At 42.4% G+C, this 13,711-nt stretch overlaps 1 protein-coding gene across 2 annotated transcripts in view; it reads right to left on the bottom strand.

The window, feature by feature from the left end:
* Window positions 1-590: 590 nt before the first annotated feature.
* ZBTB8B (zinc finger and BTB domain containing 8B) overlaps window positions 591-13,711 on the bottom strand; it is a 32,323-nt gene continuing 19,202 nt past the window's right edge. For both annotated transcript variants that reach the window (XM_073615363.1, XM_073615362.1), the window contains 2 exons: window positions 10,205-10,383; window positions 591-6,897 (listed from right to left, as the gene is read on the bottom strand). In XM_073615363.1, the coding sequence (XP_073471464.1) occupies window positions 6,610-6,897; window positions 10,205-10,383 (467 nt within the window). In that variant the 3' untranslated portion in view covers window positions 591-6,609. The remainder of the gene's footprint in view (window positions 6,898-10,204; window positions 10,384-13,711) is intronic.

The raw sequence follows: 13,711 nt of genomic DNA on the forward strand, positions 1-13,711 counted from the left end.
AGCGTGGCTATGTGTGGGGGATTGGGGCCGTGTCCTTGGGCTTTTGGGTAAATCATTGAGCCCCCTGACTCTCTAGGATTGTCCCCCCTCCATCTATGGCCCTTGATTCCATATGGGGGCAACCTGTGGTAGGTGAAGTGAACATGTCAGAATGATTTATGTATTTGTACTAATTGTGATCATTTCTTCATTTAGTCATGTTATCAGCACTTAAATACTTCCTGAAGAAGCCACTTTGACGAAACATGTAGAAGATATTAGTGCGTTTGGAATCAAACATAATGTGATCGAATTACTTGTCATATGTAACTAATTTGTTTACAGGTTTAAAGTTTTTAATCTTTGTACAAAATATATTATTGTTTTTATATTACCCTTGTTTGTGGCCTCAAATAGCACCTTTAAAATCCCATCCTACTTATTCATTCTTTCCTTAATGATTTTAAAATGTGATTTTTCACTAAAGAAAATCTCTACTTACACAATTGTTAAACAAATACTGAACAGAATTTCCCGGATTTATGACAGATGTACTTTAAAAAATTTCATTATGCATTCACGAAATAAAGCTCTTTGGACATTAACACAGCCCTGTTTCAAAGAAATGGCTTAAAAGGCTTTATTCAAAGGCTTGAAAGTATAACCATACGGTCTTTGGACATAAAATGACATTCTGTTTCTTAGAACACTTTCCAGATAATTCTATTGTAGCGTAGAAGAATAAAGGTAAGATGAGAAACCTTTTATTTACCTGTGTATGTAGAATAATAAATATCAAACATGGACTATATTTGCATACAGTAATATAACCCTAGATAATTACATTTTTTAAAGAAACACAGTGAGTCGTTTAGAAGTTTTGACGTTTGAGAAAACCGGGGGTTTTATTCCTGGAAAGAAAAACACATTGCTCTCAGTAGCAACCCACCTTAATTGTATACATGGTTTTAGGTGGGATTCCCTCATTAAGAAGACACCGAATTTGGTCCAGCCCCTCAAGGAAGTTGAAATCTGTTCTCAGATTACATTTACTAGCTTAACATGCAATGGAGTCCTAATAAAAACACTCCAGTACTAAAACACCTTATTTACATGTAATAGTTGCCCACCTTAACTCTGCACAATGATATCAAATACATAACGTACATACACAGTGGAGCTTAAGTACAAAGCTGCAGACTTTGCAAACTGTAACAAGAAATATAAATGAAATATTTCATTGCGATGTCACAGCAAAAACAAACCTGCTTAAAATTATGATCAGCTGTAAAAGTAATACAATAATGTACTGGTTAAGTCAGTCTGAAATGCTCCACAGAGCAATACCAAGACTAGTATTATAAAAATAATTATATCTCTGACAAAGTCAATTTATAATCAGTTCCGTGTCCCACATAATCTAAAATCTATATAGGTTGTATTTTTCTAGATAAACAAGCTAAGAAAAAAAAAAAAAGAAAAAAAGAAAAAAAAACCCTTTAATCAATTCAATCAAGGGAATTTCCACATGCTAGACATGTCACAACGTGTGTTAAAGTGGTTGTAAACCTCAGATATGACATACGAACAAAGCATATCCCTCTATAGTGTGATAGTGTTCTTGTCTCAAATAAAAGCACTAAATGTCATTTCTGTCCACTGCCTCATTACTCTGCTATCAGCAGGAGTAATTTCTGACAAGCTTTCCTGACACCAAGAGAAAAATGGTGACGGGGTGGGCATAGTCTGTGATTGACAGCCTCAGCTCTGTTCCTGTGTGTGGTGTGTGTGTGTGTGTGTGTGTGTGTGTGTGTGTGTGTGTGTGTGTGTGTGTGTGTGTGTGGGGGGGGGGGGGTGGACTGGTCCTTCCAATCAGCTCTCAGAGCCCTCCTCATTTCAGCTCCCCATCCCGTGCTTTTTAGAGCGGAGAGATCCTGTTTAAATTCTGCACTTTGAATGGATGTAAGGAAAGATGACTATAGATAAACAGGTACAACTTGCGTAGGATAATTTTTTTCATTTCTGTGCATCACCTGAGGCAAGTCATTTCACTGGGTATATGTAAGGGTTTAAAACCCCTTTAAGTCAAAACAGTGTTTTTGCAGGAAGAGACATATATAGCAGTTCATTTACTCCTATGTAGTGCTAACTTTCTAGAATTAAAGTGACCCATGCCATTCCTCCTGCTATTCCGTTTAACAATGCCTGTGCTTAGAGTCTGTACTAAGCTGTTTATTGCTCCCATTCTAATGTCACAGCTCTATTATTATTACACAGGAATTATAAATCACCAACAGTTTTCTCGAAGCTTTACAATACAAAAGGAAGACAGTCAAGTTACAAAACAATTCAATACATGAGGGTTAGGAGGGCCTCATGAAAGCTTACAATTTAAAAAAGGAAGGTCAAGTGATACAAAAAGGTAATAAATGTATGGGATGTGTTTATGTAGAAAAGGGAAAAAAGTACATTTTTTAGGTAACAGTGGAATAAACTTCTCTAAAGATATGAGTTTTCAGGGATCGCCTAAAAGCAAATAGAGTAGGAGGCTAGCTGGGTAGATTGGGGTAGAAAGTCCCTAGGGTATGGCAGAGACTCTGGAGAAGTTCTGGAGATAACCATGGGTCGAGATAACAAGGGAGCTAGACAGCTGAAGGTCTTAGGAGCCCTTACATTTACAGTTTTTCTGCATACAATGACATCAAGCCTCCTTTGGCATTTAGTTAAATTTATTTTTTTTCTATTGGCTAAATTCAGACAATATAAAAATGTAATAGTTCCAGCCAATAGGCAAAAGAAGGAAGAATTAAGGGGAAAAAAAGAGAAAGCAAATTCATTATTTCAGAGTTTCACAGCTGCTACTATAGGGACTGCTAAAAAGCTGTGATATGAAAAAAAAAAAAAAAAAAAGCATTAATGAGCTTACCACAGCCTTTATACACCAATATTGTTAGACGCAATGGCATGGTTTACGTTACGTTTAAAAAAAAAAAAAAATCCAAACCCTTGCTGTATGTAGTTTGTTTTTCCTGTATTTAAAGGGTAACAACACTTTCGTGGGAAAAAAATGCAAAAAAAAAAAAAAAAGATAGCATATACAATTGCTACATAAGTCATATTGTAATTGAATGTTATTAAAAATTACCTTTCCATTTCAATCTGCAGCTCTGTAATTTTGTGTAAAATGCAATATGGCTACCTGGAGGTGTTTACACAGATGGTGTACAGAATGCCCCCCAATTATGTAATTTTCTGCTTCTGTGATTGGCTTACTGATTTTCCCAGAAATCTGCACTAAGATACAAGTCGGATTTTGGGCATCCCTAGCTAAAAAAAAAGTCATTTTTTGTGATACTCTCCCAAAGGGAAATCATGTCTAAACGATGCAGACCTTGCCACTTTCCTCATTAATTAGAACCCTGCAAATGCAGCAGCTGTTAAATATTAAATCACTCCCATTAAATTCACATTTAACAGACACAAACAGCTATTTCTTCAGAATAACAAAAGGTAGGAATCTGCAACAAAGTTTGTTAAAATCCTTGCAATGTACATAGATCACCCAGAAGGGAATGGTTTTTTTTCTCAACAAAAGTGGAGTTACTCTTCAAGTGGTTTTCTCTCAAGATGCTCTAGCTATATCTTTATAGCCTATCTCCAGGATAGGCTCCAATTTCCAGGAATGTTAGTTTTTGTTTTTTTTAACCACTTGACTAATGGGGCGTACACACGGTTGGACTTTTTGACCCGACTGGTCTGACGGATGCCGACAGACCAAATCCGGCGGACAATCCGATCGTGTGTGGGCTTCACCGGTCCTTCAGCTGACTTTTCCAGTCGCAAATCTGACGGACTTTAGATTTCGAACAGGCTTCAAATCTTTACGTCGTAACTCAGAAATCCGCTCGTCTGTATGCTAGTCCGATGGACAAAAATCGACACTAGGGCAGCCATTGGCTACTGGCTATCAACTTCCTTATTTTAGTCCGGTGTACGTCATCACGTACGAATCCGTCAGACTTTGGTGTGATCGTGTGTAAGCAAGTCTGTTCGTTAGAAAGTCCCTCGAAAGTCCGCTGGCAAGTCTATCGGACCAGTCCGGTCGAAAAGTCTGCCCGTGTTTACGCAGCATAACACTTGACTAACCCCTTACTATCAGGTCATCTTTCAGTGCTTCGGTAGTTTGGCCGGAAATTACTCTTTCAAGCAACACTCTACCCAAATTAATTGTATCTCATCTTTTGGTGGTATTTAATAATTACTGCTTTTTTACTATATTAAAAAGAAGACGACCAAAAAAAATTTCCTTTACTTTCAATTATAAAAGTTATCAAATAAAAAGACCAGGACAATACGAACACCCAGCAAATGACTCCTTTTTAGAAAGCAGACACCCCAAGGTGATCTCATCTTTTGCCACAATTTTTCAGAAAGGAAGAAACATGCTGAAATCAAAGTGGTTAAAATGTGGAGCTTGGTAATGGTGCATTAGATACAGTGATTATCATTAGTACATGATTTGGGTGGCACAGTGGGTCGCACTCTTGCCTAGCAGTAAAAAGGGTTGATGGTTCAAATCCCAACCACGACACTACCTGCCTGGAGTTTGCATGTTCTCCCTGTGTCTGTGTGGGTTTCCTCCGGGTACTCCGGTTTCCTCCCACACTCCAAAGACATGCTGGTAGGTTAATTGGCTTCTGTCCAAAATAAATAAAAAATTGGCCCTAGTATATGAATGTGAGTTGGGGACCTTGGATTGTGGGCTCCTTAAGGGTAGGGACTGTAAATTGATGGCGCTATATGGGTACCTTAAATTAATAATAATAATAGATGAGCATATTAATGAGACACAATGTATAGGGATAGGGACAATTGTAGAGACACACCCACACTCACTCAGGTTGAACTGGATGGACTGGTGTCTTTATTCAACCTTACTATGTAACTATGATTATTATACAAGTCATACATAGAGAAGGAGGTGAAAAAGGGGTTAATCTACAGGTCACATACAGTGGGGGAGGACAGAGATAAGGGTATTACTGTGCAGGAAAGGAGATGAAGGGGTTAATATACAGGCACCACAGAGACAGGATGCAGATGATATGTACAGAAGATATTACAGAGTTACAAAAACAATCCTACAATAACATTTATTAACCCCACTACGCACCCTTGAATCTGCTGCTATCCATCTGAATGAGAGAGAATTCATAGAATTCACCTTCCTCTCTTTACTTCCTTGGCCGTCACAGCTATTACAAGGCACAGTGCCATTCTAAACCAACCCAGGAGGTTTATAAATTAAAAAAAACAAAATAAAAAAACAAACACTCTTTGCATCACTGAGGACTAGTTGGTTCCTGGAGAAGAGGTAAAAAAGAGAAACCTGCATGTCACATGATAACTACAAACTTCCCACCAGACTGAAGTATGTCCTATCAACTCTTTTGTACACAATAGCTGCAATACAAGGCCTTCGGTACAACTTATCCTATGTAGTATTTAAATAAGGACTCACCCAAATAGGCGCAATTTAGGATACAAGAGGAAATAAAAAAAAAAAAATAAGGACGCTGAAACAAAACAAGCGCGTAAAAAATACACGTATCTGTTTCTTTTTTTCCCCAATGAGCCTGCTCAGTAATCCTAGGGATATAGAACAGACAAACAGCCCACAAAATGGACAGATAGCACTGATTGTTGCACTTGTAATCCCATTGACTTGAACTCAGCAGTACACATGGCAGTTCAGAGGCTGCATCTGACCTTTATTTGTTCTGTTTACATGCAGCATGTCCTTTAGAGTAACGTTTGAACTGCACGCAGAGCAGGTCAAACGCAGCCTTTTCTTGTCACGCTACTTTTGCCATTCAAACAGATGCATTTGAATAGCAAAAAGCAGCCCTTCTACATGAGCCTTTTAGGAAAGTCTTTAGGTTCTGTGTCAGACAGGGCACATAGCATTTCTGTGTATAAAATCCATTTTCTAAACATCTAAAGAAATTGGCACGTTAATTTTGTAAAAATCCCTTTGTGCAAACACATTCGTCTTTTCTGAAAAGGTGTTAAATGCTAATTCTAGGAACGATTAACCACAAAGAAATTTCATATATTTTTGGACATTTCTAGTTGTGCAAATATACATACACACAGGTCTAATGCCTAAAACGTCCAAAACACCACGTTATTCCTCCCAGCTGCAAAGAGAGCGAGGCATTTTGATTGCCTTAAATTATAGGACTGTAGTATAAAAAAATAAAAAAAGGCATTAAAAGAACAGAGGCTGATAAATCTTTTGTACGCTGGCTAGTCTGGTAAGCATTCTTGCAATGTAATAAACAGCTGATCTTTCCATGACACAAATGTCAACAATAAAAAGTCCGGTGAAGTCACAGTTAATGCCGAAATATAGTGCACAGCACTAAAATAAATGTCAAGAAATGTGTAAAATAGAAAGTGTTTTGCTGCTAATGGACCAGCAGCACAGTGCATAGCCAAAGAGGCAATGAACCTACTGACCACTGAGATGGTCTCAGTAGTGGCAGAAATAGGACGGCCTAAGCCAATTAGTACAATGCTACCTAGATGGCCTGCATAGAGAGGTAACTGCATGGATTTTCTAGTGGGTCACATCAGTACCTCCCTATGTATTTGTTCTTTATCCTCAATGTCTTCCTCAGCCACTTCATTCTCATCACCAGACTCAATGTAAATAGGCCAATCTCCATCTCCTTCATCCTTGTCCATACTTTCAGATGCAGCTTCTGCATGACTTGCTTGGTGGGAATCTTCATTTGTTGTAGTGACACAGGTACAGCTATCACACAAGCCAAACCGCCTTAGACCCGGGGACAGACTGCTGGTGAAAGTACGGCGGCAACCTTTACAAATAATGGGTCGGTTGGATCGGTGAACCTGTAGAAGGGAAAGATGCACAGATAAATGTTTGCTACCTATTCATTGCAAACATTATAATGTTTGCATTATAATGATTAACCACTTCAGCTTTCACACCTTTTTACCCTCTATGGACCAGACCATTTTTTCACATTTCCGCTATTCATGAGTCTAAGACCCCTTTCACACTGGGGCGGTGTGGGGGTGCTAGCAGTAAAGCGCCGCTAGATATAGCGGCGATTTACCGGTGTTATAGCGGCATTTTGGCGCCGCTAGCAGAGCACTTTTAACACCCCCAGAAGGGGTTAAAAAGGGGTCAAACACATCTGTTTACCGCTGATTTCAAAGTGCTTTTAGGGCACTTTGAAAGCAGCGCCTATTCATTTCAATGGGCAGGAGCGGTGTATACACCGCTCCCCCACCGCCCCAAAGATGTTGCTTGCAGGACATTTTTTTCTTGTCCTGCAAGTGCATCGCGCCCAGTGTGAAAGCACTTGGGCTTGCATACTGGGGCTGCAGAAGAGGCAGTTTACATGCGCTATTTTTAGTGCAAAAACGCCTGTAAAGCGCCCCGGTGTGAAAGGGGTTTAACTTGATAATTAGTTATGATACATATATCATTTTTTTGGGAACAAACAAGGCTTTCTTGTGGTCCAAAGGTCTTCTGAGAATTTTTTAGTTTATTTGCATTTTAAGGGAAACAAATTGGGAATTTTTTTTTTTTTTTCACGTTTAAGCAGCAATATTTTGAACACAAGTATTATTGTATCATTTTATTCTATTTACTGCAAAACTAAAATTACATTTTTGGTACAAAGCATGGTAAAGTTTTTTTTACAAAAGAAAGTTTTTTTTTAACATTTTGCAAATATTTCATTTTTTCTCATAATGCATCAGTAATTTAAAGTTCTGATTTAAAATAAAACCGATATACCATAAACCAAATATTTAACAGGAAACCCTTAAAGTTAATGTATATATTTTGCTTTATAATAATTTATTATATTTTTTTTTTTTCAACAAATATTTTGAAATGGAAACATGGAACAGGAGATAAAACTGTGATAAAAAAGTGATTGTAAACAAACACCTTGTAAAACAACTCATTCAGTTTAAAATAGAAACGAAAGGCAAAGCATTTTTGTATGGATATAAAAAGAACATTATAAATACCTTTTTCCCTTTTTTTATAAGTGTTCACATTCCCTCTGTTCTTAGCTGCATAAGAGCTGGGGGAAGGAGAAGCAGCAGTACACTGAGCTTCCCAGTGAAGGGCTGTGCAGTGGAGGCGTGTCAGGACAAGTCTGATCATTGGCGGAGAGTACACCGGGTTCCCAGCATAGCTAGAGAACTGACCACGCGGTGTTCTTCTGCTTAGTGTGGTCAGTTTTTAATAGAAAAGTAGAGGGACTGGCAGGAACACCAGGGATTTCACATAAAGGAAGCAATACAAAGAGAACAGGATACTTTCTTATACAAGTACATGGTAAGGCAGGCATATATCAGGAATATAAAAAAGTTTGGGTAACAAAACGCTTTAAATAGTGCTTATACAGGGTGATCTACTGAAATGAATGAGTTAAATAGAAAAATAAACTTTAAAAAGTGTTAACTAGTCTCCTGTGCAAAACTACATGAAAAATCCTAAAAAAAAAAAATACTTACCTCCAAATGCCTGTTGCTAGGGGGTCCCTCGTAGTCTGCCTCTTCCAGTGCCTGGGCTGGTGACATCACTTCCCCCTCGGCACAGGAAGGGCTCGGATCTGCTCCCTCCCTCCTGTCAATCATCTGGGACCCATTACAGGTCCCAGGTGACTGAACGGCCAATCACGGCGCGCGGCGCCGCTCGCGTATGCGCAGTGGGTGCCAGGCTGTGAAGCCACAGCCCGGCGCCCACAGTTGCAATGTCGGCGCCGCTGAACGGAGGGGGAGACGAGCGGGGCTTCGATCCCCCGCATCGCTGGACCCTGGGACAGGTAAGTGTCCAATTAAAAGTCAGCAGCTGCAGTATTTGTAGCTGCTGACTTTTAATTTTTTTCTTTTTTTGACTGGAACTCCTCTTTAACTGCAGCTCTCTCACTCAGATTGCTGTCTGCAGGGTACTGAGGAAATAAGACAGCTACTGTGTTACCTTTGTTATTGTTTACAAACATTACACTGAATGATCACTGTGATTGATTGTCTCTCATAGTAATCATTCAAAGAGGAAGGCTTCAGATTGGCTCCCAATTGTAGGATTGGGAGCTCCTCTTTGTACAGACACTGGGTCTTAACGGGCTGTGCATAGGAGCAAGCAGTGAAAAGGAGAAACTGCAGGCAGTCCTGGGCATACAGGAGATGCCTTGTGTACAGAGGAGATTTTATGGATGTGTGTAACACAGGCTTTTTTTCAGCTGGAACTTGGTGGAACTCAGTTCCACCACCTTTGGCTCAGGACCTCCGCTCCCTGCTCACCACTGTCACTTGTAAAAACAGAAGTTCAGCTTCTGTGTTTGCAAGTGACCGCTTGTCTCCTAATGGCTCCCACAGATCTGATCTCCTGAGCGGCTCCCACTGAGTGCAGTGGGGACAAGGGAGATGCAGGTGCCTGGGGTGCAGTGCAGATGCCAACACCCCAGCTGAATACATCAAGGAAAGTAAGACAAATGGAAGATGGTGGAGCATTTAAGAAGGGAGGAGAAGATGGGGTGGGGGCAGTGGGGGGATTGCACGCCAAGGTCAGCAGAAGAGGAGTGAAAGTGAGAGGTAAGCAGTTGTGGAAGAAGACTGGACTCTGCACTATGTATTCAGTGCACCCCTGAACTCTGCACTAAGTACATAGCGCACCCCTGAACTCTGCACTATGGACATAGCGCACACCTGAACTTGGCACTCTGTGTAACCCAGGGGTCTCAAACTGGCGGCCCTCCAGCTGTTGCTAAACTACAAGTCCCATGAGGCATTGCAAGGCTGACAGTTACAAGCAGGACTCGCACAGGCAGAGGCATGATGGGACTTGTAGTTTTGCAACAGTGGAGGGCCGCCAGTTCGAGACCTCTGGATAACCCCTCCAGAACTCTGCACTCTGTACATATTGCACTCTTGATATTTAATTCCCCCTTAAGACCCTCCCACATTGAAAGGTGTGAGTGTAGGGGGGTGGGGGGTGGAGGGGTCGTGGTTGAGTTCCTGCACCTATTTTCTGAGAAGAAAAAAAAGCTCTGAACACACAAAGGTAGGCAACTGGGTAAAGTAACATATACTTATATATATATATATATATATATATATATATACACACACACACACACACACACACACACACACACATACACACAGTACTCACAGTGAGTGAATGGCTCCGCAGATGCTCCTGGCGTGTGAACCTCTTACCACAGATTTCACATGGATAAGGGCGCTCTCCTGTATGTGATCGAATGTGACGTTTCAGAATTCCCTTTTGCTTTGCCGTGTATGGACAGAATGGGCACTTGTGAAGCTTGATTGGAACAACTAAAACATCACCTGAAAGAAAAATGTGAGATGTCTGCTTTCTGACACATTTTCCAAATGGTTAACAATGTATTATAAAGTTTTCTTGCAAAACTTCAAAATAGTTTTATACTGGTCGCTGCAAATGAAAGGTCAGCACCAGGGTTCCATGAACACTAGGGTTCCCCCAGAGGCTGCTAGGGGTTCCTTGAGTTGTGGCTGATCGACCTCCCATTTGATGGTGCCTGAATAGTTCTGGAGCCGACAGCATTTGGCAGAGCTGAACCATAGGCCATTTTAGCCATTTGTATGTGTAGACAACAGACCACAACTCCATTGGGAGCATTATTCAAATTGACCACCACTGTTTTACGGATTCCACTGGAGTAACCAGGCTGAGAAAGCCTGATCTAGGCCATTGATGGGCAAAGGTCAAACATATCTTATACACTTAGACCCCTTTCACACTGGGGCGCTTTTCAGGCGTTTTAGTGCTAAAAATAGTGCTTGTAAAGCGCCTCTCAAGCCACCCCAGTCAGGGCCGTCTTTAGCGCAGGGCAAACGGGGCACTTGCCCCGGGCCAAATCTTTGTTGGAGGGCCCACGCTAGCCGTGAATTGGGGCCCCGATCACAGCTTTGCAGAGCACACAGAGGACACGGTAGGATGTATTCCTCGCTAGCCAGCTGAGAGGGGGCGGGGCCGGGAGCTCCACTGACGCTCTGACCCCGCCCACGTGCAGCCTGTGTACTCGGAAAAGAGCTTCTGTAGTGAGAGCCAGTGATCGGAGTGCGAGTGTCAGTGGAGCTCCAATGACACTCCCACTCCGATCACTGGCTCTCACTACAGGCGCCCAGTACACAGGCTGCACGTGGGCGAGGTCAGAGCGTCAGTGGAGCTCCCGGCCCCGCCCCTCTCAGCTGGCTAGCGCGGAATACATCCTCCCATGTCCTCTGTGCGCTCTGCAAAGCTGTCATCGGGGCGACAATTCACGGGTGAGGTGGGCCCAGGGCCCACCCAACAAAGCATCAGTGGAGCTCCCAGCTGCTTTAGTGAGAGCAGAGAGTGGAAGCCCCGCCCACAGTCTTGAATGTATGTAATGAGTTTGGCTGGCCAGGTATGTCCTTACAACCATAAAATGCCTGACTGTTTAAACCCTGAGCTGTGTTATTTAACTGTAAAGCTGTGCATTGCTGAAAGTTCTCTGACCATCCCCTGTATAATGACTGCAGTCTCTATCTCCTGCAGTATGTCCGCAGTCTCCGATTGTCTCCTGCAGTATGTCCGCAGTCTCTGATTGTCTCCTGCAGTATGTCCGCAGTCTCTGATTGTCTCCTGCAGTATGTCCGCAGTCTCTGATTGTCTCCTGCAGTATGTCCGCAGTCTCTGGTAATCTTCTGCAGTATGTCCGCAGTCTCTGGTAATCTCCTGCAGTATGTCCACAGTCTCTGATTGTCTCCTGCAGTATGTCCGCAGTCTCCGATTGTCTCCTGCAGTATGTCCGCAGTCTCCGATTGTCTCCTGCAGTATGTCCGCAGTCTCCGATTGTCTCCTGCAGTATGTCCGCAGTCTCCGATTGTCTCCTGCAGTATGTCCGCAGTCTCCGATTGTCTCCTGCAGTATGTCCGCAGTCTCCGATTGTCTCCTGCAGTATGTCCGCAGTCTCTGATTGTCTCCTGCAGTATGTCCGCAGTCTCCGATTGTCTCCTGCAGTATGTCCGCAGTCTCCGATTGTCTCCTGCAGTATGTCCGCAGTCTCCGATTGTCTCCTGCAGTATGTCCGCAGTCTCCGATTGTCTCCTGCAGTATGTCCGCAGTCTCTGATTGTCTCCTGCAGTATGTCCGCAGTCTCTGATTGTCTCCTGCAGTATGTCCGCAGTCTCTGGTAATCTCCTGCAGTATGTCCGCAGTCTCTGATTGTCTCCTGCTGTATGTCCGCAGTCTCTGATTGTCTCCTGCAGTATGTCCGCAGTCTCTGAACCTCTCCTGTAGTATGTGTATTAATGTGCCCCTTTACTTGCTCAATTATTTGGGATTGCTCCACTGCTCAGTGAGAGGTAATGATGTGCATGAACCTCTAGCAACCAATCAGCAAACAGTAGTGATCTGCTTTAATCTCTAGCAACCAATCAGTAAGTGCTAATGATGTGCTGTAAACCCTAGCAACCAATTAGTGAGCGCTATTAATGTACATTAACCTCTAGCAACCAATTGGCAACCAGAAATTATGTGTTGTAACCTCTAGAAACCAGCCATTGAGCAGTAATGATAGGCTGTAAGCTCTGGCAAACAATTGCAATCGCTGCGTGATCTGCTGCAGTAAACTGATTTTGAGTCTACCTGCTATTTTTTGTATGTCTCAGAATGGAGGGGGGGCCCCAAGAAAATGTTTGCCCAGGGCCCAATCAAAATTAAAGATGGCCCTGACCCCAGTGTGAAAGCCCAAGTGCTTTCACGCTGGGGCGGTGCGCTTGCAGGACCGGAGAAAAGGTCCTGCAAGCAGCATCTTTGGGACAGTGCAGGAGCGGTGTATACACTGCTCCTGCCCATTGAAATGAATAGGCAGCGCCGCCGATTCGCCTGCAAAGCGATTCGGCAGCGCTGCAACATGGGCGCTATTAACCCTTTCCTCGGCCGCTAGCGGGGGTTAAAAGCACCGCTATAACAGCGGTAAAGCGCTGCTAAAACTAGCTGCGCTTTACCGCTGACGCCCGCACAGCCCCAGTGTGAAAGGGGTCTTTATAAAAAGATTTTTATAAAAATATCTTATACAGATTATGGGCCTGTGTCAATAGGATTTAGGCTTGTGCCGATGCTATACGTTTGAGACTCTTATGAGATCTTTTAGAAAACATTTACAGGTGCAGCTGCCTTCAAGTGAGTTTTGCATTTCCATAGAATTGTATGGGAATGCAAAACCGCTCGAGACACATAAAAGCCCATTAAACACAGGCCCTTAATCTGATTTTTTTTAAATAAATACATTCAAAACTGATATTAGCTTTGGAGGGAAGGATGTGATGGTTTAACCAGTGGTATTCAACTAAAAGCAGAAGTTTAGTCAAAAGCTAATCTAAGCTTAAACCTACTCCCACTCTAAGCCTTATACTAACTATCCTGTAAAGGAAAGATGCTTATACTTACCTAATCTAAGGGCGATTCGGACCAGTCACATGATCAGGTTCCAGCAGTGGCTTCAGGGGAGAGGAGAGACAGTGGACAATGGATGCCCCATAGTAGGTCTATGGGTCATGTCACTGCCTAGGCTCTACAGCCATTATTGCTGCTCTCTCCTCTTCACTACAGGTGGCCGTTGCGGAGATTACATCACTTGACCGGAGTGCACTCAGATTAGGCAAGTGC

This window comes from Aquarana catesbeiana, linkage group LG02 (assembly GCF_042186555.1).
Source record: "Aquarana catesbeiana isolate 2022-GZ linkage group LG02, ASM4218655v1, whole genome shotgun sequence".
In the NCBI taxonomy this organism is placed as follows: Eukaryota; Metazoa; Chordata; class Amphibia; order Anura; family Ranidae; genus Aquarana; species Aquarana catesbeiana.